Source organism: Thecamonas trahens, assembly GCF_000142905.1.
Source record: "Thecamonas trahens ATCC 50062 unplaced genomic scaffold supercont1.13, whole genome shotgun sequence".
Taxonomy (NCBI): Eukaryota; order Apusomonadida; family Apusomonadidae; genus Thecamonas; species Thecamonas trahens.
In genome coordinates, this window is record NW_013657667.1 from 507479 (window position 1) to 530631 (window position 23153).

The 23153-nt window shown below is 64.3% G+C and overlaps 13 protein-coding genes across 13 annotated transcripts in view; 6 read left to right on the plus strand and 7 right to left on the minus strand.

The window, feature by feature from the left end:
- Positions 1 to 234: 234 nt before the first annotated feature.
- On the plus strand, positions 235 to 1395 carry AMSG_03634 (uncharacterized protein; the record flags this gene model as incomplete). Its single annotated transcript, XM_013904521.1, has 1 exon — positions 235 to 1395. One exon carries the CDS (start codon positions 235 to 237, stop codon positions 1315 to 1317), a length of 1083 nt encoding a protein of 360 aa, XP_013759975.1. The 3' UTR covers positions 1318 to 1395.
- Positions 1396 to 1496: 101 nt separating this feature from the next.
- AMSG_03635 (uncharacterized protein) lies at positions 1497 to 2294 on the plus strand (the record flags this gene model as incomplete). The annotated part of the gene is made up of 2 exons (XM_013904522.1): positions 1497 to 1707; positions 1786 to 2294. 2 exons carry the CDS (start codon positions 1497 to 1499, stop codon positions 2292 to 2294), a joined length of 720 nt encoding a protein of 239 aa, XP_013759976.1.
- A 267-nt stretch (positions 2295 to 2561) lies between these two features.
- Positions 2562 to 4327, plus strand: AMSG_03636 (heat shock transcription factor 34). The gene has a single exon (XM_013904523.1). It carries the CDS (start codon positions 3039 to 3041, stop codon positions 4290 to 4292), a length of 1254 nt encoding a protein of 417 aa, XP_013759977.1. The 5' UTR covers positions 2562 to 3038; the 3' UTR covers positions 4293 to 4327.
- Positions 4328 to 4344: 17 nt separating this feature from the next.
- AMSG_03637 (actin-1) lies at positions 4345 to 6527 on the minus strand (the record flags this gene model as incomplete). The annotated part of the gene is made up of 3 exons (XM_013904524.1): positions 6305 to 6527; positions 4944 to 6169; positions 4345 to 4893 (listed from the first exon to the last, which is right to left on the minus strand). Exons 1-3 carry the CDS (start codon positions 6387 to 6389, stop codon positions 4345 to 4347), a joined length of 1860 nt encoding a protein of 619 aa, XP_013759978.1. The 5' UTR covers positions 6390 to 6527.
- Positions 6528 to 6711: 184 nt separating this feature from the next.
- On the minus strand, positions 6712 to 7552 carry AMSG_03638 (uncharacterized protein). The gene is made up of 2 exons (XM_013904525.1): positions 7419 to 7552; positions 6712 to 7200 (listed from the first exon to the last, which is right to left on the minus strand). The coding sequence occupies exons 1-2, from the start codon at positions 7520 to 7522 to the stop codon at positions 6864 to 6866; spliced, it is 441 nt and encodes a 146-aa protein (XP_013759979.1). The 5' UTR covers positions 7523 to 7552; the 3' UTR covers positions 6712 to 6863.
- Positions 7553 to 7835: 283 nt separating this feature from the next.
- Positions 7836 to 8933, plus strand: AMSG_03639 (Rab32; the record flags this gene model as incomplete). Its single annotated transcript, XM_013904526.1, has 3 exons — positions 7836 to 7883; positions 8186 to 8231; positions 8341 to 8933. The coding sequence occupies exons 1-3, from the start codon at positions 7881 to 7883 to the stop codon at positions 8931 to 8933; spliced, it is 642 nt and encodes a 213-aa protein (XP_013759980.1). The 5' UTR covers positions 7836 to 7880.
- Positions 8934 to 9529: 596 nt separating this feature from the next.
- On the minus strand, positions 9530 to 12637 carry AMSG_03640 (uncharacterized protein; the record flags this gene model as incomplete). Its single annotated transcript, XM_013904527.1, has 2 exons — positions 9530 to 10352; positions 10409 to 12637. 2 exons carry the CDS (start codon positions 12635 to 12637, stop codon positions 9552 to 9554), a joined length of 3030 nt encoding a protein of 1009 aa, XP_013759981.1. The 3' UTR covers positions 9530 to 9551.
- A 228-nt stretch (positions 12638 to 12865) lies between these two features.
- Positions 12866 to 14130, plus strand: AMSG_03641 (cytochrome c peroxidase; the record flags this gene model as incomplete). The annotated part of the gene is made up of 2 exons (XM_013904528.1): positions 12866 to 12937; positions 13034 to 14130. Exons 1-2 carry the CDS (start codon positions 12889 to 12891, stop codon positions 14128 to 14130), a joined length of 1146 nt encoding a protein of 381 aa, XP_013759982.1. The 5' UTR covers positions 12866 to 12888.
- A 170-nt stretch (positions 14131 to 14300) lies between these two features.
- AMSG_03642 (uncharacterized protein) lies at positions 14301 to 14973 on the plus strand (the record flags this gene model as incomplete). The annotated part of the gene is made up of 1 exon (XM_013904529.1): positions 14301 to 14973. The coding sequence occupies one exon, from the start codon at positions 14301 to 14303 to the stop codon at positions 14934 to 14936; it is 636 nt and encodes a 211-aa protein (XP_013759983.1). The 3' UTR covers positions 14937 to 14973.
- A 25-nt stretch (positions 14974 to 14998) lies between these two features.
- AMSG_03643 (uncharacterized protein) lies at positions 14999 to 16465 on the minus strand (the record flags this gene model as incomplete). The annotated part of the gene is made up of 1 exon (XM_013904530.1): positions 14999 to 16465. The coding sequence occupies one exon, from the start codon at positions 16463 to 16465 to the stop codon at positions 14999 to 15001; it is 1467 nt and encodes a 488-aa protein (XP_013759984.1).
- A 498-nt stretch (positions 16466 to 16963) lies between these two features.
- Positions 16964 to 18995, minus strand: AMSG_03644 (negative elongation factor D; the record flags this gene model as incomplete). Its single annotated transcript, XM_013904531.1, has 2 exons — positions 16964 to 18340; positions 18397 to 18995. 2 exons carry the CDS (start codon positions 18993 to 18995, stop codon positions 16978 to 16980), a joined length of 1962 nt encoding a protein of 653 aa, XP_013759985.1. The 3' UTR covers positions 16964 to 16977.
- A 159-nt stretch (positions 18996 to 19154) lies between these two features.
- On the minus strand, positions 19155 to 20606 carry AMSG_03645 (infertile crescent). Its single transcript, XM_013904532.1, has 2 exons — positions 20393 to 20606; positions 19155 to 20201 (listed from the first exon to the last, which is right to left on the minus strand). The coding sequence occupies exons 1-2, from the start codon at positions 20465 to 20467 to the stop codon at positions 19188 to 19190; spliced, it is 1089 nt and encodes a 362-aa protein (XP_013759986.1). The 5' UTR covers positions 20468 to 20606; the 3' UTR covers positions 19155 to 19187.
- A 94-nt stretch (positions 20607 to 20700) lies between these two features.
- The window catches only part of AMSG_03646 (uncharacterized protein), a 2874-nt gene continuing 421 nt past the window's right edge, over positions 20701 to 23153 (minus strand). Inside the window, exon 2 of the mRNA XM_013904533.1 lies at positions 20701 to 22942. Coding sequence (XP_013759987.1) covers positions 20716 to 22245 — 1530 coding nt within the window. The 5' untranslated portion in view covers positions 22246 to 22942 and the 3' untranslated portion in view covers positions 20701 to 20715. The remainder of the gene's footprint in view (positions 22943 to 23153) is intronic.

Consider the following 23153-nt stretch of genomic DNA (forward strand, 5'->3'; position numbering starts at 1 on the left):
AGGGCACGGATATCTAGGCGATTCGGCAAGGCGCGGAGCGACGATGAGATGAGATGGGAGATGGGGTTGATGGCGCGAAAGTAGGCATGATGTGCGTTGGCTCGCCTACAGTGATATGCGTTGTTGGTAGTGCATGCCGATCTGGTGAGGATCTTCCTTTTGCCCATCTACATCCCGACCGATGTGTGGTTGAGCTCGGAGCTAACCTCTCTCGCGCTTGCGCTCGAGGAGGTCATGGCAATTGTGTCGCCGATAGAGGCGCTTCCAACTGAACTCCTATGGAGCATTGCGTTTGATGCTCGAGTCCTGGCGCCGTGCGAGGTGCTGGCGCTCTCGTTGAGCTCGAGGCGGATGTGGGCGCGGCTGTTGGGCGACGACGGCGGCAAGATGCGGACCCGGGCGCTGATGGGCGGTGCGTGGTGCACCGAGCGGCAGATGTGGCGAGCGGCGCGGCATGCAGTGGCGGCTTGCGGCGATGCAATTCCGCTGTATGCGGGCTGGGAAGCTGGCGAGTGCGCGGCCGAGTATGAGTTTGAGGAGATTGATCCGTGCTCGAACCTGATATGGCACGTGCTCGGAGAGATGTTCTCGATGCCTGGCCCAGGATCGGCTGGCGATGACCGGAACGAATGGCTAGCGCTGATGCGGGAGCTGGTCAAAGTGCCGGGCTTTGTGCGGGCGGAGAGCTCGCACTTTGACGAGGACTGCTCGATGATGTTCTGGCGGCATCCGCTCGATTACCTGGCGGCGCTAGGAGATGTCGACGCCGTCGAGCTAGCTCTTGCGCATTCCGAGACTGATGTGCATGCACACGACCATTCCGCAGTCCGGATTGCGTGCTTGTATGGCCACGTTGACGTGGCTCACCGTCTCCTGGAGGCGGTGCCGACTGGGCCGTGTTTTGACGGCGGACGGGTGCTCGCCACAGTGGCGACGCAGGCGAGCTGCGAGCTTGCCGCCGCACTTCTACGCGCTGGTACAGCGAGTGCTTCTGATCTTGCGACCGCGGTGGAGATGGCGGCGAGTGGGGGGAATGTCGCGGTGCTGGCGCTGTTGCTCGACCGCGACGATGTGGCCATCTCGGATGATGGTGGAAGTGCGCTGGCACGCGCAGCCCGTAATGGCATGCTTGCAGCTGTGCAAATGCTCCTCGCCCACGCCCACGGCGCGCACATCTCCGACCTAGCCCTCGGCGAGGCCGTCGCCTCCCGACGGACGGCTGTTGTCGCCGCGCTCCTCGCCGACGGTCGGATCTCAGTCTCGCCATCTATGGCCAGCACTCTTGCGGAGGTCTCTCCAGACACGATGCTCGCCTGATCCAACCATGATGCCAAGGCATCGTGGCGCATTGAAGAGGATAGAGAGCACTACGGCGCGAGCGAGCGGACGAGGAACCCAAACGATTGTTCGTTGCCAGGCAATGAATGGCCAATGGGCCCGCTTCTCTTCACACCGCACCTCCAGCCACAGCACTTGACGCAAGCAGAGCAGGAGTCATGCGCAAGACAGCAGGCATAGGAAGTCCGCTGCTGCCGTCATTGCTTGCGCCGACACCGCGGCGGCTCGGACGGCAGACGTCGACGCCTCCGCGAGGCGCTACGTGCAACCACTGCGTGGGGCTTGGGTGGGTGGCATCGGCAAGCGGGGCCGGGGCTCGAAGTGGTCGCGGACGTGGACGTGGGCGCGGGCGTGGTGGCCGCTGGGTCCGTACTTCCCACGAGAGTGGCCGTGGCCGTGGTCGCGGTCGGGGCCGCCGTCGGGGCGGTCGCTGGGTGTGGCGGACAGTCTACCGCGAGCGGCGGCCGTTCACCGTCAACTACACCGGCTCGCGGCTGGAGGACAACCGCTACGTTTCGGTCTTTGACGAACACATGGTCTCGCACTACCACAAGCCGCGCGTTCGCGACTTTTTTGTTCGCAACGCCCTCGTTGATGAGACCTTTGCCGAGCTCGGCGGCGTCTACCGCAAGGCGCTGAGCTCGGCGTCGGCCACCGCGACGGCGACAGCCGGCACTACGCGGTTGCACCAGACCGCTCGCGAGAGCGAGAGCCATAGTCATAGCCAGAGCCACGCACCGCGTCCGCCGTCAGCGCCGCGCGACTCAGCGTCGGCCGCATCGCGCGGCCGCGCCTCACGTCCGCGCACACGCACACGCACACGCCCGGGATCGGCCTCGATCACCCCGCTGGTTCTTTCGCCTGAGGAGCGGGCACTCACCGGTGATCAAGTCAAGCTCTTGCTCTCCGAGGAGGAGTATACCCGCATCCGGACGGTGATGCGTAACTTTGGATAGAGACGGCGAGGCGGAGCAGTCAGGGTTGTCGGCAATGAACAAGCGCATGCCTCCATCGCCATGGCTAGTGAAAGGAAGGCATCGATGGGATGAGCAAAGCCTTCATGGCAGGAAAGTGAGTCGATGAATCAAGTCGATCCGTTGGTTGGCTCTGATCGACTGGTGATGGGTGTACGGCGGAGGATCGAACAAATGGGAGGAGAATGGAAGGTTGGCAAACCCGAACGACAGAAGAGCCAGCAATGCATGAACTGGACGAAAGAGAGCCACACTCAACCACTTCCCATCCTTCCAAAAGCCACTCTTTTGCGCCCTTTGCCAACTTCCACACCGGTGCCTCCACCTGCGCCGCCTTCCCCGTCACGTATTACACCTAGTACACACACTTCTTTGTCACCGCAGGAACTACCTGTGGTCTCTGACGACCTTGGTCCTCTTTCTCCTTCGCTCTCGCTCTCGTCCCATCCCGAGCCTGCCCAAGCCCTCCCCGCGCTTTTCGATCCGATCCGAGCGTCTTTTTCTGGACTCTTCGAAGCTTCCTCTCCCGCGCCTCTGAACTCTGCACGTACTGCTGCTGCTGCGAGTGGACCTGCTGGTGGTGTTCCGACCTCGACTTTGATCTCGGACTCGACGTTGGCTACCGCATCTGCATCGACGACAAGCACTTCTTCTCGTCCTTGTAATGCCGATCAGCACCCTACCGTTTGCCCCTGCTGCACGCCTCTCCCGCAGCCTACACAAGACATGGCACTGTCCTCGCCGCGAGTGACTTTTTCGGCTTCCCAGCCGCTCCTCTCGTCGTTTTCGGCGATGCCTTTGACAACGACCACGACGACGACGACGATGACGATGCCTGCTTCCTCTTCTTCTTCCGCGGCAGCCGGCGCCGGCGCCGGCGCCGGCGCCGCTCCGCCCGCCGGTGACCACATTCCGGTCCCACCCGGCGCCGCTTACGACCGCACCGCCGCCCATCAGAAGGGCGTGCAGCACTTTGTGCAGCGGACGTACGAGATGGTCTCGGTCTCCTCCACGGACTATTGCATCCAGTGGACAGCGTCTGGCACCTCGTTTGTCCTCACAGATTACGAGACTGTCGGCGTCGCCGAGCTGGCCAACTTTTTCTCTCACTCGAACATCAAGTCGTTCATCCGCCAGCTCAACATGTACGGTTTCCGCAAGATCGGCGAGCCGAACCACTGGGAGTACACCCATCCGTACTTTCTCCGCGGCCGTGTTGAGCTTCTCCGCTACATCCGCCGCAAGCCGCGCCGCCGTGGCGGCAAGGCCAAGGCTGCTGCTTCCGCCGCTGCTGCTTCCGCCGCCGCCGCGCCACCGGCGAGCCTCGACGCCAACTCGCCGGCCGCGCCGGCCGTCGTCTCGGGCCTCCGCGCTGAGGTCGCCTCGCTCACCAACGAGTGCGCCGCGCACCAGGCCCAAATCGAGTCGCTCACCTCGAAGCTCAACTCGCAGGCAGCGCAGGTGGAGACGCTGCTTGCCGAGAACGCGCGGTTGCGGGCTTCGTGCGCGTCGGTCGGCTCGGTCCAGTCGCTCCTGCAGGAGCAGGTCTCGGAAATTGTGGCCATGGTCACGGCGGCAGCACCGCTCTCGCGCAAGCGCAAGGCCGACGACGACCTCGAGGCGATGCTGGACCAGCAGCTCGCGTCGGCCCTCGGCATCGGAGCTCTGGTGACGCCACTCTCGCTGGCGCCGATGCCCGAGCCGTCGCCGTCGGCGGCGTCAGGCGCAGCGCCGAGCACCAAGGCCTTCCCCTCGGTCACGCTCGGAAACGAGTCCGCTGGCGCCCGCCCGCGCAAGCGGCAGCGCCCGATCTCGGTCTCGGTGCCGCGGCGGGCCCGCGGCGCTCCGGCGCCCGGCCCACCGCCGTCGCTCACGCCGTCGCCGCCGGCCGCTCCGCTCTCGGCGGCGTCGACTCACCTGTTCAGCTTCCCGCCGCTCGACGCGCTCTCGCCCCTCGCCGCCGTCGCGCTCCTCTCATAGGCGAGCGGCCTTTTTTTTTTCGCAACTACATCACATCAAAAAAGCCTTCTCTTCACGCAAACTTGTACTCGAGCACCCGGTCGCCCTGCTCGGCATACTCTTCGGGAGTGATGCATAGGCGAATAAAGGTGTCGGTCGAGGCTAGGAGCGCGCCGCCGCGCCAGGCGGCCTCTCGCGGCTGCGGGAGAGCGGCAACCCTCACTCGCGGGACCGCGTACGCCGCCGACAGCTCGGCTTGCAGGCGATCGACAAAGCCCGGGAGCACACCGCCGGTCACCACGACGTTGCCCAGCAGGGCGCGGATGAGGTCATCGTCGAGATGGGCAAGCGCCTTGCTCACGGCTGTGAGCAGTGGCGGCGTGTCCTTGCCGGCGAGATAAGGGTCCAGCAGCAGCTCGCCCGCGGTGACCAGCTCCGTGTCGAGGGCAAACGTTGTCCCGTCGGGCGCAGTGAGCTCCGTCAGCGGGGCCGCGGTCGCGCCGTCGGCCACAGACCCGCTGCACGCAACATGCACGCCGGCGCTGAGCGCAGACTCAAGGAACGCCGGCGAGGAGGGGAAGGTCGGCCCGTGGCGCTGGCGGCCGAGCCGAGCCAGAAGCTCCTGGACGTCAAGCCCGCCGACTTGGACGTCTCCATGTTGTAGCGGAGGACCGAGTCCTCGTAGATCGGCGCAACCACAGTCTGCGAGCCACCGACGTCGACGACGAGGCCGGTCGAGGCGCCACGCGCCAGCATGGCGAGCTTGGATGCGTACGCCAGGTGCACGCCGGGCGCGCCAAACGCCTCGAACAGCGTCTCAACCATGCGCGCCCGATCGGCCCGCGAGTTGAGCGGCGGCTCGGTCATGAGGACTGGCATGCCGTCGAGAAGGCTCGGCGAGCGCAGCTCTTTTTCGATCACATACTCCCATAGCAGCTCCATGTCGTCCCATGACGCCACGCGCCCGCCCTGGATCGGGTGGCTGAGGTGCGCCACCGCCCGCTTGCTTGCCGCCGACGCGCCGATGTACGCGTTGCCGAGGTCAAAGCCACTCCCGCCAGGAGAGAGCGAGCTCGCCCGGCGCGCCCGACCGACAATCGATGGCACCACCGCCTGCGGCGCAGGCTCGCCGCCAAATCCGGCCTTAATGGTCACCGATCCGTTGTCGATCACAGCCGTCCGCTCAAACACCTCGTACTCGGCATACCGGCGGACGGCGGGCGCCGAAGGACCGACTGCCGCGCCGCGCGCGCTCCACCCGTCGACGTCGGCGGCCGCAGCTATCTGCTCGGGTACCGGCGTCCTGGCAGGCGCCTTGCGCGCGGCCGCGAGGGCCTGAGCCGCAGGCGTCACGGCACTGCTCGAACCCGCGAGTGCCGGCGCCTGCACCGGCACTCCCGCACGCAGCTGCTGGACAGGCACTCTGGCGGCAGCCGAAAGCGACGGAGCGCGCAGCCGCGGCACAGGCGCCTTTGCACTCGTCGCCACCTCGGGGGCAGCCTTTGCCAACGGCACAGCCTTGGCCTTTGCCGCCGCAGTCGCCGCGATCGCCGCACTAGGTGCTGCCGCCTCCAGCGAGACAACCGGCGACGAAGCCGGCGCGCTCGGGTGCGACGGCAGCGTCCGCATCCGTGAGTATCCGTCGATGCAGACAAAGTGCGGCGGCGGCGGCGCAGGCGACCACGACCACGGCACCGGCGCAGCCGCAAGCGCCTTGGGTGACGGGCGGGTGTATCCGAGCGTCGATGCCAGAATGTGCGGCGGCATCGCCATCGGCATCGGCGGCGGTGGCGGCATCATGCCCATGCCAGCCATAGTCGTCATCATCGGGTTTTGCGGTGGCATCATCGGCAGCGGGGCGGCGTAAACCGTGACCTGGCACATCTCGTGCATCTCCACTATCCATCGCATCCAACCCCCAGATTTGGGTACATCACTCTGCTACAGTGAGTCATCCCCCCCCCCCCCCCCTTGTGCTCATCCCACAAATCATTCATGCCAAAAAAGCACATTGCCCACAGGTGCATGCGTACGGTGGACGGGAATGCGACGACGGGACTGGGCCACCAGAATGGAGCCGCCAGACGGAAGCGTCAGCCAGAACGTCCTGTGCTGCATGGTTGACAACGTGATGCTACCGCTGGTGTGTGTGCGGTAGGTGTGTGTGTGTGTGTGCGTGTGGGTGGGTGAAGGAAGTAGGTGCGCAGACGTGCCACGTAGAGCAGGAAGGTGCTTGCTCTCCTCGGTGGCCGTCAGTCGGCTGAAGTGGGGTGGAGCCGACTGACCGTTTTGAGGCGACTCCTCGTTGTTGCCCACCCGCACAGCTCGCCGCAATCCATCGCGCCGACACTCGCACGCAACGAGATCGCATGCCGGCATTCTCGTGTCTACGACTTCCGATCATAGCCATGGATGGAGGAGTCTGGTACTTGCTACTCGGTGCGGCAAAGCTGGACTTTATGCTTGGCAGTGATCGCCGCTACATGAAGCAGCGGCAGGCACAGCACAGGCAAGAGGAACACGAAAATTGGCTTTGCCCATGCATCACCAAGCCAGGCGGCTTCGATGTGATGCACATGTACTCTCGAGCGCTTACATGCACTCAACGTTCGCGACAGCCATAAAGTGGTAGACGCAGCTCGACAGCGATCCGAAGACAATCTTCGGCACCGGCGCCGCCTTGTTGCAGTACACGTCGATGACAACACGGTTATCTCCGTTGCACACCGTCGAGGGTGCGCCGCCGCCCAGATGGATGGTGTAGTGCCCGCTGTGTGCCGTCACGTTGCGCATCGACGACTGTCCGAGCAACTTTCGTCCCGCGGACCACGACTGGCACGCGCCGACGTTGTCGCCCCCGCATGGCGTCCTCGCTGCGTTGCCGCACGGCGAGAGTTGGTACGTGAAGCTTCCGTCCACAACCGTATAGCTGTAAAGGTGTGAGACCACGCGCACGTTTGAGGGCAATAATATCATGAGAAAATGGTGGCAGGCTCGGCCTCATCCACTCCGTTGGTCGTCTACTTTGTTGTTGGAAGCTCGGCGTGGTGGCGGAGCTCCGAGGCCACACCGAGAACTCTGCCCTATTACATGACCAGCATGTGCGAGTATCTCGCACATCACATCGCTCCCACACAAGTCACGTACGTATCAGAGAGGACAGCGAGCTCACTGGGGCACTCGGTAGCAAGTGCGCTTCCCACAAGAAGGGCGAGCGCAAGTGCAGCCATCTTCATCACAATGGTCGTCATCTGAGACGATGTCAATGGGACGAGATGAGTGGCAGTAGACCCTGCACCGATCAACGTGCCGAACAAAGCTCATCTTGCCAAACCACACCGCTAGCTCTAGCATCATCTGCATTTTATCGCACAAGCGAGCCTCTTTTAGCTGCTTCTGGGTTGATCTCCCTTCTGAGCTCCCTTCATCCGCCCCCGCCCCCTCCCCCCCCCCCCCCTTCCTTCCAACCGACCATCAAAATGTGGCCTCTGCTCACACTGCGGCCAATTAATTCGTCTCAAACCTCAAAGTGAATGATGGAAGGCAAAGGCGCCATGACAGAGCCGCGAGCGGTGTGGGGAGCGGGAGGCGGCCACATTCCTCGCAGACATGGTACGCGACGGTAACCCCACCCACTCGCCCCCGCACCCGACACGTGTTGTAACCCTTTTGTTAGGCAACGCCCCATCCACTTTCCTTCCCCCGTACACCCTCCTTCATCCCCGTGTAGCCATGGCTATGTCGGTGTTCCTGACCGAGGCTGTCGCGTGACACGATAGCCAATGGCGACTAACGTTACCCCGCCACCCGGCCACCCCACCCCACCCCCCGTCCACCCTGCCACACCCTCCTGCCACACCGTAACCACACACACTCACGCATCCTCTCACACTCACTCTTCCCGACATGGTTAGGCGGACTCTGAGGTGAATGAGCATCTGTTCAAGGTGCTCGTCGTAGGTACGCCCCCCCCCCCCTCTTCCCCCCCCCCCCCCCCCGCCCACCCCCACCTTCCTTCCTCCTTGCAACTCACACCCCCTCCCTCCCCGTCCCCTTCCCCCTTCTGCAGGCGACGCATCTGTGGGTAAGACCTCAATCATCAAGCGGTTTGTGCATGGCATCTTCTCGTCCAACTACAAGGCGACTATCGGTGTTGACTTTGCCCTCAAGGTGGTACAGTGGGACGACAACACGGTGGTCCGGCTCCAGCTGTGGGACATTGCTGGCCAGGAGCGGTACGGCAACATGACCCGGGTCTACTTCCGCGAGTCGGTCGGTGGCTTTGTCGTCTTTGATGTCACCGCCCGCAAGTCGTTCGAGGCCGTCGAGCGCTGGCTCTCGGACCTCGTCGAGAAGGTCCGCCTCCCCTCGGGCGAGCCCATTCCTATCGTCCTCCTTGCCAACAAGGTCGATCTGCTCGACGACGAGGGCGAGGCCTTTATGAAGGACGAGGAGCTCGCCGAGCTTGTCGGCCGCTTCGGCATCACCGCCGTCTTTGCCACTTCGGCCAAGCAGGACATCGGCATCAACGAGGCCTCTTCCGCCCTCATCGAGGCCATCCTTGAGAACGAGCGCGCCGGCCAGATGGCCACCGCCAAGGAGGAGGAGGCCGTCACTGTCAGCGGCAACGATCCCGCCCCTGCCAAGAAGGGCTGCTGCTGAACGTGGAAGCTCCCACCCGCTCCCGCCTCTCTTCCTGACCAAACCGTAAACCCCCAAAGCCCTGACCTATCCCATACTCCTCCCACCCCCACCCCCTCTCACACACCCCGCGTTCCTTCCACCCATACCCACTCCTCCCACGCCGCACTATGGACTCGACCTCGTCCGACGGCCTCCTCTGTACCACCTCGTCCTCGTCCGACAACGAGACCGGGCCGGCATGGCTCCCCGCAGACGGCGCGCTCCACGTTGACGCCGACGACGATCTGCTCTGGCTAGACGTACCGGCAGACGAACTGGCGGCCATGCAGACCGATGCGGCGTCGGACAGCAATTGGGCGAGAGACGGCGGGGCCGATGAGACGAGAGCGGCGGCGGCGGCACGAATGGCGGCGGCGACGGCAGCAGAAGAGGCGGCCAAGGAGGATTTATTGGCGGCCAAGGAGGCGTTGCTCGACATGCAGGCAAAGATGAAGCTGCTCTACGATCGCAACCTTGTTATCGCCACCAATCTCTCGGTCCTGTTCAACACCGCGAGAGAGGAAATCGACCGCAAGGACGCCCGTATCGCCGAGCTGCAGGCCGAGCTCGATGCCGTTCGCGTCGCACAGGAGGCCGCTACGGCGCCACCCCGTAGTACGAGTTAAAGTCGAGTCGGATGAGCAGGTCCAGTAGGTGCGGATACGAGCTCCCGCCACTGGTCCCACCGGTGATGCGTGCCACCACTCCGAGGAGGAACTTGATCCATGAGTCAAAGTCCGACTCCATGGCCTGCATTCGCGCCTCGGACGCGCTCTCGTCGCGGACCCGGAAGCTCTCGACCGCCGCCACGTAGACGTCAAACTCATGCCGGAAGGCGAGCGCGAGCTTGAGCACCTTCTCGATGCCCTCGCGGACAACCCGCGCCTTGGGCCCAAGCAGTGCACGATCCACCACTGCCGAGAGATACCCAGCGTGCGCCGCCCGCGCCGCGTCGAGCGTCGCTGCCGTCTTCAGCTCGTTCATGAGCGTGCCCCACGCAGACTCGACCACGCGCGTCATCATGTACTGCTCGAGATTGACGACAAAGTGGTACAGCCGCGCCCGGAAGACCTGCAGCGCATGCGTACGCGTCCCGATCCCGCTCTCGCTACGTCGCACCCGCGACTCGACCACCATCCGCGCCAGCGCGCTCTTGGCACCGCGAATCCGGAGCAGGAACCGCAGCACCTCGTTGTACGCATCCACATGCTCGCTCCGCACAACCGCTGCCGCGGGCCATGCCACCTGTGCCTCGATCCGCAATCGGTCAACCACGTCGCCGCCTTCGCCGTCGAGCTGCACGCTCAGCGCCTCGCTCCCCACCGCAGCCGCAAGCTGCAGGTTGAGCTCGAGCTGCACTCCCCACCCGCTCCGCACGCCGCTCCCATCGTCGAGCGCCTCAAAGACCGAGCCCACAAACGGGTACATCGTGTCGCCGCCAGCCAAAAAGTGACCTCGCGGAGGAGACCGACGGTTGCCACAATGCCATTGCTTCCCTCCAGCGCCCGCCGCATCACGAGGGTGCAGGTGAGGAGCTGCGACTCGCGCAGCGGCGCAAGTACCAACCGCTCCACCTCGCGCCGCACATCGTAGTCGCCCTCGATGACTTCAGCATTAGCTTTGTCCACGCACTGCTCTTCCAGCCTCAGTGGCTGTGGCACGAGGACAGGCAGCGCGACATGTGCCGAGCTCCCGACCGACGGCACAAAGTGCTCCGGGTGCGCAACGAGAGCCTCAGAAGCAGCTCTGTCTGCCTTTGACCGGGCGGCAACCCTTGTCGGCCATCCTTGCTCCGAACCAATCACACCTGCACTCTTGCTCTGCAGCACAATGCCGAGCGTCGGTGCGATCTCCTGCGCCCTGCCGAGATCGCGGATGACGTCGACAACCGGAGTGAGGAACGAAGGCACGGCGTCCGGTGAGCGAGGACGGAGCAAGTCGTCCCACTCGGCGAGCGCTTCCGAGACCGGAACATCACCAGCAACCCGCGACGCCGCACCCTCGACTGGTGCCACAAGCATGAACTCGCCCCACGGATCCGGTGCGCCATTGAGCCAACCCATGTACGGCCGGAGCGCAGCCCAAAACGCACTCGCGAGCGTCTCGGACTCGGGCCCGTTTCGAAGCCGCGCTTGCTGGTACAGACCCGAGAGAAGGCTCGCCGCCACATAAGCCTTGGGTGCCGATCCATCGACTGCCGATGCGTCGAGGACAAAGACGAGCGGCGCGTCAGGCGTCGACGAGACCAGGCTTGTCCAGCCTTGTGGCAGCACTGTCATCGCCAGCCCGGCAAGCGTCTCCGCCGACCGGAGACTCGGCTGGAGCGCAACGTAAGCGTCGAGAAGCGTGACTGCGTCGGCGTCGCCGTGTGCACTCTCTCGTCGCCGCGCAGCCTGTGAGAGCTCTGCAACCAGCGGCGCAAGCCTCGTGTTCAGCCACTGGCCGCAGTAGTGGGCAAAGGCCTGAAAGACGGCGCCAAAGAGCGAGCCCGGCGGCGGTGACGCCAGTGACGCAACCAGACGCAGCAGCGCCACGCCGCTGCCGGCATCCGCAAAGTCGTAAAGTGCAGACCGCAGCGCGCCGCGAGTCACCTCGGGCACACACGCGTCCGGCACGACCTCGAAACGCGGGCTCCCGCCTTTGCCGACAGGAACTGCTGCGAAAATCGGCGTCGCGTGGCCCTGCAGCATCCACAGTACTTCGCGCACAACGTCGGTCTGATTCATCCGCGACGCTGGTGTCGCACCTGACTCAAACCCGCCCCGCTCGGCGCAGTACGCCGCATACCGCGCGGCAAGAGAATCGTGTGGCAACGCGTCCAGCACTCGGTCGCCCCGCCAGTACTGCCCATCCTCAGCCTCGCGGCGGGTGGCCTCGCTATGCGGCCCGCTCACAAACGCCAGTGCTGTGAGCTCCCGTGGCAGTGCCCGCGCCGCTCCCGCCACTCTCTGTCGCTCTAAGCTACTGAACACAGCCGAGGCTGTCGCCGTCTCGCGGCGCGGCTCGATACCTGGCCCGTCAACGCCAACCACAACGTGGAGGCTTGGTCCCGGACCGCCAACGCCGTTGCCATCGCCGCCAGCATCTTCGTCGAGCTCGTCATCCGACCACTCGGAGAGGTCGTCGTCCGAGATGGCCAGGGCGCTCCCGGGGCGAGGCAGCAGCGCCAGCGCGCACGTATCCAGCGGCTCGTCGTCCGAGTCGACAAGGCCATACGAGACGTACGTCGGGTCGACCGGGAGCTGCGACGGGTCGACATCAACGCCGCGCTCCGGATCAAAGGCGTCTGCTCTCAGTGGACGTTGCGACGGGACAGCCGGCGCGTTTGACGGCGAGTCTGAGAGGGCGAGGAGGGTGGCGACAACGGCCCAGTGCAGCTCGGGCGTGGACGAGGCGTCGAGGGGGAGGTCCAGATAGGCGGCAAAGGCAGTATCAAGCCGATATGCCCGTGATCGAAGCGAGTGAATGCGAAGCTTTTCCAGAACCCGCCGCATAGTCCGGCGCAGAGCAGGCGGTGATGGCGTGCCGAACCGATGGTCGTCGACCCCGTTGAGCGCAAAGTCCAGCGCTAAGCTGTGGTTCGTCGAGCCGACCGCCGCCGTCGGCAGCAGCGAGCCCACCAGCGCGCTCAGTAGCGTCCGCACCTCTTGTCGCCGCGCAAGCGCAAAGTCTGATGCAGACATGGCGTCTCAGCTGCCTGCTGCTTGCAGAGAGGTGTGGTGTTGACCTCTGGCAGGCGTGACCATGACCACGACGCTCGTTTTGGCGCGCCCGCGGTTTGTCCGTCAACTCGACGAGTCGTCGCCGGGCGCTCGGTCACTCGGCGAAAACTTTATCGTAGGCCATGCATCAATCTGGTTGGTCCGCTGACGGCGTGCCAACGTCCGCTGACGGCGTGCCAACACCTGACTGGATTTGATTGGCGGAGAATTCAATGTTCCGCTTTGCGACGACTAGTGTGCGCATGGGCGCGCAGCGGCTTTGTACGATCTTCCCCATGGACTCCAACCAACTACCAAGAGTGTTCCTCCTCTCACCATACTCACTGTCTTCTTTCCACTCTTCTTCCCTCTGTACAGCCGCTGTGGCACGCGCTGGAATGCCGGCCCGACGGGCGTTTTCTTCTGCGACTTCGGGCTCTGCCGGCGGTGCGGCAACGGGAGCAGCGATGAGCGGAGCGTGGCGGTGGGCTGCTGGGCTCGGAGCTGCGGCTGCGTTCGGTTATGTGTCGATGGGCTCTGTGCATGCCGGTGGCGTTGACTACGAGGCGGTGCGCAAGGCCATCGCCGATACACTCGAGGACGAGAGCTACGACGACGGGTCGCTCGGCCCGGTCCTCGTCCGGCTCGCCTGGCACGCCTCGGGCACGTACTCCAAGAAGGACGGGACGGGTGGATCGAATGGTGCCAAGATGCGTTTCTTCCCGGAAGCCTTCCACGGCGCCAACAACGGGCTCTCGGTCGCGCGCAACCACCTTGCGCGCATCAAGAAGCAGTTCCCGGAGATCTCCAACGCCGACCTCTGGACCCTCGCCGCGTGCGTGGCCATCGAGGAGATGGGCGGCCCCGAGATCGCGTGGCGGCCCGGCCGGACCGACGACAACGACGGCAAGCTCTGCACGCCCGACGACCGCCTGCCCGACGCCGCCCAGGGCGCCGACCATGTTCGCGCTGTTTTCGGTCGCATGGGCTTCTCGGACCGCGAGATGGTCGCCCTCATCGGCGCCCACTGCCTCGGCCGCTGCCACGAGAACCGTTCCGGATACAAGGGTCCGTGGACCCGCGCTCCGACCACCTTTTCCAACATGTACTTTACCGAGCTCGTCGGCAACCGCTGGACTCGCAAGAACTGGGACGGCCCGCTCCAGTACGAGGACCCGACAGGAGAGCTGATGATGCTGCCTGCAGACATGGCGCTCCTCCACGACCCGGCCTTTGCCGTCGTCGTCAAGGAGTACGCCGCCGACGAGGAGCTCTTCTTCCGTGACTTTGCTGCCGCCTTTGCCAAGCTTCTCGAGCTCGGCTGCGACTTTGACGGCCCATCGACGACGACCAAGGCTGTCACCGCCGCCGGCGTCGTCACCGCCATCGTTGGTGCCATCATCGGTTACAACTACATGTCGTCCTCTCGCGCCGACTCCTCCGCCACTTCAGCCCCTTTGTCCTCGCAACCGTAGCCGCACTCCCTCGGTGTGGCTTTCGTTTTTCCACAACGTAAAGATGGTTGTTGCACACACAAGGGCGACCCGCGCATGCCAATGCCCAGAGTCGACCGAAACACGTCACAATTCTCCCTCTCTCCCTCTCTCCCTCTCTCGCCCTTTACTTGCCCTTTACTTGCTACAGTATGGCTCGTCTCCCCCAGCTGATGATTGCGCTTGCCCTCGTTGCACTTGTTGCCGTCAGCGGCTGCTCGGCGGCTTATGCGCCCTCTGCTGAATGGCCGCCTGTTTGGTCGGCTTCGTTCAACGACTCCCTGGGCTACGCATCTACACCTGGCATGTATGCGTACGATGCGACACTGACTGCTTCTCGCGTTGACTACCTCGATCCGCATGTGGACTACCTTTGCAAGACGTCTGGCCTGATGTTTGGTGTGGAGATGTGCTCGCAGGTCGCTGTCGATGACATGCTGTTTGTTATGGCGCCCGGATCGGCTTCGTGCTGCCAATGCTGTTCCTACGATCAGGGCTGTGGGCCACTCGAGCGCGATTGGGCCGCCAAGGGCACGTACCAGGGCGTGGTCAACATCAACGGTGTGCCCTCCGACAAGTGGCTTGTCATGGGCGGTGAGGCCAACTACTACTACCAGACGGTCGATCGCCACATCCCCATCCTCGTGAACAACTCGGGCAACCAGCTGTTCTACTACGACACCACGTCGTTCTCCACGATGGCCAACCCGAACTTCTTTGACATCCCGTCGTACTGCCGGTCGTCGGCCATGTGCGATGGGTTCTGTGCTAAGATCCGCTCCATGTGAGCTGTTGTTGCTCGAACGTAAACCCCCACCCCCTCCCTCCCCGCTCAGCCATGCTACGCTCGCTACCGCTCCAGCGAGGTCAGCAGAGAGGTCACACCATCGACCGACCGCGCGTCTGCGGCCTGCAGCGCAGACTCAAAGACGTCGCGGACCTGGGTGCGAAAGGCGACGACAGCAGCATCGAGCGCGTCGACAAACCGCGACTGGACACGGATGAGCTTGGTATGAAAGTGGCGGTCGTCGCGCTTGAGCTGCATCGAGCCCTCCTGGAAGCTCACGACGTGGCTGGAAAGCTCCTCCTGCAGAAGATCAGCCTTGTCCAGCAGCGCCGCACCGAGCCAGGTGACGCCTCGAAGAAAGGCAGCATCCGACGTCGCCGGCGCGGTGTTATCGGTCTCGGCCTGCGCATGTCGCAGCGCCCGCGCCAGCTCGCGGTTGCGAGCCTCAAGCTGGGCCACCTTGTCGCGCAGCGCCTGTGCGGTGTTCATCGACGACGCAAGGAGCGCAACCGATGCGTCGTCCTTGGACTTGCGCGGCCGTTTGGCCTCTGCCAGTTGTGTGCGCAGCTCCTTAATCGTCCGCCGCAACGCTCCCATCTTCTCGTCGACAAGCACGTCGTCGTACGGCCGCATGTTGGCGAGCTTCTCTTTGAGCGACGCAATCTGTGCGGACGCTTTGGACTGGACTCGTTGGACTCGGGCGTCCTCGCGCTTGGTCCAAACCCGATTCAGCTCGGCGAGCCACTCGCGGAGCGTGGCCTCGTCCAAGCCGGGCAACGAGCCCCGCTGCAGTGCGAGCGCCCGGTGCCAGGCCTCCTCAGGCACCCACTGCGTCCGCTCAGTGTCAAACGCAGCCTGGACCGCCGCCTGTCGCCGCGAACCCTTTTGCGCCACGCTGCTGCTGCTACTTCGGCTTCGGCTTGCTGACTGCGCCCGGAATCTGCGCGGTGGCGGTGTTTTGCCCACACCGTACGCCTGTGCCAGCCGCTGAGCGTCCGGCGGCATCCCATCGCCGACGTAGGTCACCCCGCCAGAGTCGTTGACGTAGTCTGCAAACCGCGCAAACTCAGTCGTCGATGTCAGCAGCGCCAGCAGCCGCTCGTTGTCTGACCGCAGCTGCCGTCCCACATCCTCCAGCAGCGCCGCCTCTGCGTCGTTGTCCACGCTCCCGCGCAGCAATGTCTGCGCCTTGGACAGCTGCAGAGAGAGGTCATGCTGCGCTGCCGTCTCCTGGTCCACCCGTGCCGCCAAATCATCCATTGTCGCCCTCTGCAACTCTAACTCGTTGTCCCGCACACTCAGTGCCTCTTGCAGAGCCTGGATCTCGTTCTTGAGCGACTCGATGGTAGCATCCTGCTGGCCAAGTACCCGATCCTGGGCCCGCAGCTCCGACTCGAGCTCCCGTACTGTCCTCCTGCTCTGCTTCAGCCTCATCCGCGCCTGCGCCGGATCCAGACCATCGGCTTCGTCGTCGTCCTCATCATCAGCGTCATGCAACTCTCTGCCATCATCTGCACCCAGCATATCCATCGAGAGCGGAGCCGATCGCTCCGGCGAGGCGTAGGCCGCATACACGCCCGCGCCAGGCGATCTCAACGAAGCCCCTAGGCCAGCAGAGTGGCGATCGCGTGGAGTAGCGACATGCGCTGCACTCATGAGCGACTCACGATGTCCCGCGCGTGTCGATGCCCGCCGTCCACCACCACCCAGCCGGCTGCTACTCCCCAGCCGGCTGCCGCTCTGAGACATGCTCCGTGCGCCCGTCAGCATGGAGCCGGAGAGTGTGGCGTCCACCGCCGCTAGAAACGACCGCTCTGCAGACAGCATGCTTGACGTCTGGGTTGGTTTGCCCTTGGTAGCGCTGTCACGTGTGGGAGACGGGTGGGAGACGGATGGTGTGGGCAGAGGCGGCGGTGGCGGTCGTCCGTTGGCCGGCGGTGGCCGGCCAACGGACTGGCGGGCTGGTGGAGGCTGATGGCACAGAAGGTGATTGGCTGGTGTGTTGGCTGGCACCTTGGCCGCACTTGCTCAGTTTTGTGCATTTACTCGGTGTCATCCATGTGCTGGACGTCGTCGTCGTCGTCGTCGTCGTCATCAGAGCCGAGACGAGCACCAACGACGACGCGGACAGTCCGCGGTTCGTCGCCGTGAAAGACGAGAGAAAGGTCGAGGTCTGCGGCGCGCTCGGAGAGGATCGGAATGTCAAAAAGCGCGTTGATCATGGACTTGGTGGCGTCGGAGAGCGGGCAGGCGGCAGCAATGCCGACGATGGTGGCGACGAGTGCGTCGACAAGCTCGGCCGAGAGCAGCGAGTCTGCCGACGATGCGACGGTGCTCGAGACGACGCGCGGGCGGTCGGCAGCGCGGGTTGATGCCGCAAGGTTGGAGAGCCCACGGGTAGCGAGCGAGTCCGAGGCCGAAAGCGTGGTGGCGGTGTAGTCGGCAAACGAGTTGATGCGCATGATGTCGGCGAGGGCAGAGGCAAAGTCGGGCGAGAATGGGGGCGAGACAATCTGGATGGCGACGAGGAGAAAGTGCCGGACGAGAGCCTTGTCGACACGCGACGAGACGCACCACTCGTGGATGAGAGCGAGGACTGGTTGGGCGTGGCCGACCGCAAGCAGAAACGCAATGCAGTCCATGAGCTGGTTGTGGAACGAGACGGCGTCGAGGTCGACAAGGGCAGCTGAGACAAAGAACAGCCGCTGGTAGGTGGCCAGCAGCCGCGGCGCGAGCGACGGGTGGGCCGTCGCCATCGAGTTGAGTAGCGAGAGGTACGTCCGAGTATCGTGCCCGTTGGTGGAGAAAAACTCCGGCATGGTGAGCGCGGCCTCGACGTAGGCGATGAGCCCGGCACCGGCCATGGGGTGGACCGATGCCTTGGCGACCAGCTCCGGGTAGGCGGCGTCTAGCGCGGGGCCGAACGGCTTGGCCAGCAGCAGGTTCTGCAGCTCACGCAGCGCCCGCTGTACAGCCGGCACGGCTTCAGTTCCGAGGCTAGCGCTCCCGGCAGGCGCGTAGCCGGGGACCCGGTCGTCCTTGCCAGCGGCGATGAGCGCGAGGACGGCGAGGTAGCGGGTGCGGTGCTTGGGCGAGACCAGCTTTGACGGGACAAACAGGTCTGCAAGGAGAAGGTCAACCAGCTGCGAGTCACGGATGAGCGAGAGCGGCGGCGGGTTCGAGCCGGTGTACACCTTGTGGATGCGGATGATGTCGCCTGGCGTGGTGGCCGGCGTCTCCGACTTGAACATCGAGAGCAGCGCCGATGCCAGTGACGGGTACAGCAGCACGCCCGAGAGCAAGGCAGTGAGCTTGCGGAACATGGCCTGGCGCTCGGGCGACATGGCCAGCAGCATTTCCTGGTCGAGACGTGCAAAGAGCATCGCGGCTGCCGGATTGGGCGGGCTCGCGGTCCGCGCGGTTCCGGCGAGCGCGCCGAGCAGAGTCGAGACAAACAAAACGTGTTCTCCGACTGAGTAGCGAGAGTGATGAACTCATCAAAGGCCGGAGCAATGAGCGGATCGGGCGCGGCGAGGAGAGCGGTGATGTGTGTGGAGAGGATCTGCGAGAAGACGCCAAAGTTGTGCGCAGCCGACTTTTTGAGCGACTTGAGCTCGCGCGAGCACTCTGGAGCGTCCGAGATGTTGCGGATGGCAAAGTTGACGAGCAAACACTCTGCATACGAGTCCGAGAGCTTGTAGAAGAGATCCCTCCACACCGGCTGGCCGATCATGAACATGACCCACTCTGGGGTGGACGAGCCCGACGCAAAGAGATTCCTGGTGAGCTTTGCATCGTAGTGGGCGAGGACCGAGTCCTTGACATGATTGACCACAAGTCCCTCTCGCTCTTCCTTGTCCATGCCCACCAGTCCCATCCAGTCGAGCAGTACGTTGCACACCTCGGCATGGCCTTGGTACGACGCCGCCAGCGTCTCCACCGCCGTCTGCGGTGCGCCCTTGCAGCCAATGTACGCCCGGAGTCTCGAGAGAATGTCCGCTTCCATAATGGCGTCGGGCTCCTGGAGCGTCACCAGCAGCTCCTGTGCCTTTTCTACCATGGCTGGGTCGGGTGCGGACATGGTTGGGGGTGGGGTGGTGGGCTGGTGGTGGGCTGGTGGGCTGGTGGGCTGGTGGGCTGGTGGGCTGGTGGGCTGGCCGTCGGCGGGTCGGTGGGTTGGCAGGAGGGGGGGGGGGGGGGGGGGGGGGTTGGCATGGACTTCTCAAACTACGGTACGGTGTTACGGCAAGACTCACTTACGGCTTCTGCCGCCAGATCCGTCAGCATCTGCGTCCATCGGCCTCTTTCTACGCAAAAAAGATTTGCACTTACTCGCGCTTGGTGCGCGAAGAGCCGATGGCGTCAGCATGGCGCTTGACGCGGGCAAAGAGAGTGATCGAGTCGTCCATGATAAAGCGCCAGATGACGTGGGTGTACGAGTTGTGGCTTGGGAGGTCCTCGTAGAACTCGGGGCGATGGCGCGGACCTGGTCGAGGCGCGAGCCCGGGATGGAGGGAAAGTCGTGGTGAGCGTTGTGGAGACCGACGTTAAGGATGGCCCAGCGCATGGGACCGGTGTACGAGTAGGTCTCGGTCTCGCCGTCGTCGGCAAAGACAAAGTGCTCGGCCAGAAAGTGGCCGGCGACCGGATGGAGGCCCATGCCAAAGACGTCCGAAAGGGCAAGGTAGAGGAGGGCTGCCGGACCGAAGAAGTAGCACATGGCCGTGCCGTAGGCCACGCACGCCACAGTGTTGCACAGCTCGAGGAAGATGGGCGGGAGCGGCTTGACCACGAGCGGGCGGAAGGCGTAGAAGAAGCCCTGGAGCGAGACCCAGATGGCCTTGCCGAGCTTGCCGCGGAAGATCCGTGCCTCCAGTGCGGTGGGGATGTCGACATCCACCATGTCCACGCCCTGCTGCTTGTGGTGGATGAGGTGGTAGCGCTTAAAGGTGGCCGACGCCGGGAGGAGCATGGGCAGGTTGACGAGGATGCCAAACGCGTTGTTGATCGCCCTGTTCTTGAACAGCAGCGCATGCGAGAGCTCGTGGATGGCAAGGAGCATCGACTGCGAGGCAACGGCACCAAAGGCATACGCCACAACCACAATGCGGAGGTACGAATGGCCAGCGAGCCAAGCCGCGAGAGCCGTCTGAGTCAGCCAGAGGAAGGCCACCATCCACTTGGTCCGAGGATCATATCCCATCAGTTGCTTGATCTCCGGGTACTTGGCAAGAATGGCACGACGCCGAGACGCATGCGGCTCATCCTGTACTCGTTGCTTTGGGTGAGTCTTGCCACACAGAGGGGGCGGACAGGGGGTGGAACCTTCCCCTGCCTGCGTGGATGACGAGCAGCGAGAGCAACATTTGGTCACCCCCCCCCCCCCCCCCCGCATGTGCTGAAGAGGGAGGGGGGAGGGGGGGGACAGTGAGGGGGGAGAGGGAGGGGAGGACATACCTTGGAGCTCCAGATAAAGTCGTTGACAATGGCAGATGCCGGTGTGTCGGCGGTGTGCTCCTCGTGGGCAACCATGGCTGGTGGCTGGAGAGAGAGGGGTGAGAAGAACTGTGGTTCGGTCGAGTGGCGGGAACGATGGTTACGTTTGGCATCAACGATTATTAACGGTGGTTGGCAACAATTATGAACAGTGGTCGGCAGCGGAGCTGGCCGCGTTGGCGCAATACACGTGGCAGGTTGAGACGCGGTTGGGGAAAAAAGCATGTATGGGTAGGGTAAGGTTAGGGTTACAGTGGGGGGGGGGGAGGGGGGGGGATGGGGATTTAGTTGAGGGCGACTTCCATGCGGAGAAGGCGGGTAGAGACGTCGCCGGGGAGCTTAAAGTCGACGAGGCCGACAAAGGCCGAGAGGAGGTGGGCGCGCTCGCGGAGGGCGTCCTTGACGGCCGGGGAGCGGGCCTGGGCGTAAAGGGCCGAGATGGCGGACATCGCGGCGACCAGGAGCTCGGGAAGGATGGCCTTGAGGGCGTCGTGGAGGCCGGCAAAGGCGGCGACGGCGGCGTTGAGGTCGGCTTGCTGGGTGGGGAACATGCCGAGAGAGTCGAGGATCTCGAGGGTCGACTCGTGGGACGACGACTGGGCGGCGTCGAGGGCGTCGGCGGCGAGAACAACTCTGTTGAAGGAGGCGACGAGGTCGGCGTCGATCGAAGCGAGCATCGAGGCCTCGACGACCTTGACGGCGTAGTGCTCGGCGAGCTCGCGGGCGGAGGCGCGGTCGCGCGAGAGTGCGCTCAGCGAGCGGGCGAGGTGACGGACGAGGAGATCAACGACCTTGGCGGCCTCGCCGGCGGCAAAGTACAGGGCGAGCGCGTCTGAGATGCGCATCTTGTTCTCGGCGAGGCCGGCGGCGGCCTTGGTGTACTCGCGAATGTCGTCGGCCGAGAGCTTGCGGATCGGCTTGAGGGCCGGGAGCAGCTCGGGGTTGTCGAGCAGGAGCTCCTTGATGTACTCGTCGCGGTTGGACGGGGCAAGGACCAAGTAGTAGTGCAGGGCGGCGCCCGGTGCAGACTTGGCGAGCGATCGGGCAGAGCGGAGGACGATGTTGTGAACAACGGGCGTGCTAATGCCGTAGTGGGTGAGCGCCAGGGCGCACGCCACCACCGCAGGGTCCGAGCCGAGCGCCGTTAGGGCGTCGTCAAAGAGCTGGACGCCGAGGAAGATCTGGAAGGTGAGGTACGGCGAGAGAGAGGCAAAGTGCCCGCTACTGGCGTATCCGGTGAACTCACGCTGGACGTCGATGAGAGCCGGCAGGGAGTTTGCGTCGGGAGACGTGGTGGCGTCGGAAGACGTGTCGACGAGCATGAGCTTGAACCAGACGTAGTCCTGCGCCGTGGAGAGGACCTCGTCCAGTGGCTGTGCGTACTGAGCAATGACTGCACAAAGCGCCTGCTTGTAGACGTCGGGGGTGGCGCTTGCCATCTTGGCCATGCTCTTGACGTCGTCGCGGAGCGAGGGCGGAAACATCTCGCCTGTGGCACGAGTGTTGACAAAGGCCGAGACGATAGAGACGAGCCATCTGTCGCCCTTGGTCTGCGCCAGCTGGAGCAGCTCCCCATACGCGCCGCAGCGCAGGCAAAGGTAGGCGCCGGCGTAGAGCGGGTACCCGTCGACGGTCTCGAGATTCGGCATCATGTTGCCGGCAAACTTGGTCTCGATAAAGGTCTTGATGACCGCGAGGAGGTCCGGCTCGCCGCCGACATAGGCGTCGTGCTGCTCGCCGACGTAGGCCACAAGCAGCGAGCGGTACTGCTGCTCAAAGAAGCGCCGAGCGCCCTCGATCAGCTGCCTCTGCATGTCGACGTTCGAGCAGTAGTCCGTAAAGTAGCCCGCCGACGACGGCGCCCCCGCATGGCGCCGTCCTCGTCGAGCATGGTCTGCAGGAGCCCGAACGAGTCCGCCAGCTCGCGGTTATGCATCCTCGCCGCAGTCTCCTGTAGGGCGGCAATGACCGGGAACGGCTCCGGCTCGGTGTTGAGCGCGGCAATGACCTGTGCGTACGCCTCCATCTCTTGGGTCATCACCGTCGGCGGCCGCGGGCCAAGCGCGTGGCTAGGCAGCTGCAGCGAGCTCGAGACTGGCGTCGGCGCACCCGCCTCGGGCTGGTTGTCCTTCTCGATCTTTCCGAACGCCTGTATCAGTGCGTCCTTGGTCTTGCTCCAGTCGTTGTACATGGCCTCGCCGATCTTGTCGTCAAACGCACTCGCAGTCTCGGCCTTGGCCTCCAGCACGGCAGACACAATAATCTGCTCGTGGTTGTGTGCCAGGTATGACTCGAGATCCGTGTCTGCGAGCGCATGGCGTGGCTCAAACGCCACCCGCAGGTCCACAGACTCGAGCGCCCGCGTCAGCCGCGCTCCGTCAAAGCCCTTGGACGCCAACAGCCGCAGCCCCTGCTCCTTGCCGGTCAGGTCTCCCGACCGCGCAGCCTTGGACACCAGCTTCCGTGACTCGTCCTCCAGCTGATCCACACGGCGCAGCAGCCGTGGCAGTCCTGCAAGCAATGACCCATAACCATGACCAATGACACGAGTGAGTGGGAGAAGGACCGGAGGGTGATCACCGCTTGATCGGTCGCGCCATCAAGCGACACGGCCTTTTGTGGGTGTGGCGAGGGGAGGGGGGGGGGGGGGGGGGAGGGGAGGGGGAAAGGAGGGGGGAGGGGGGAAGGGAGGGGGAGGGAGGGGTAGGGAGGGAAGGGTAGG

Coding starts and splice junctions, on each gene's coding strand:
- AMSG_03636 (XM_013904523.1), top strand. CDS start 3,039: ATGGCACTGTCCTCGCCGCGAGTGACTTTTTCGGCTTCCCAGCCGCTC.
- AMSG_03638 (XM_013904525.1), bottom strand. CDS start 7,522: ATGACGACCATTGTGATGAAGATGGCTGCACTTGCGCTCGCCCTTCTT. Junction 7,201..7,418: donor CTCGCTGTCCTCTCTGATAC/GTACGTGACTTG, acceptor ACACCTTTACAG/CTATACGGTTGTGGACGGAA.
- AMSG_03645 (XM_013904532.1), bottom strand. CDS start 20,467: ATGGTTGCCCACGAGGAGCACACCGCCGACACACCGGCATCTGCCATT. Junction 20,202..20,392: donor ACTTTATCTGGAGCTCCAAG/GTATGTCCTCCC, acceptor CAACGAGTACAG/GATGAGCCGCATGCGTCTCG.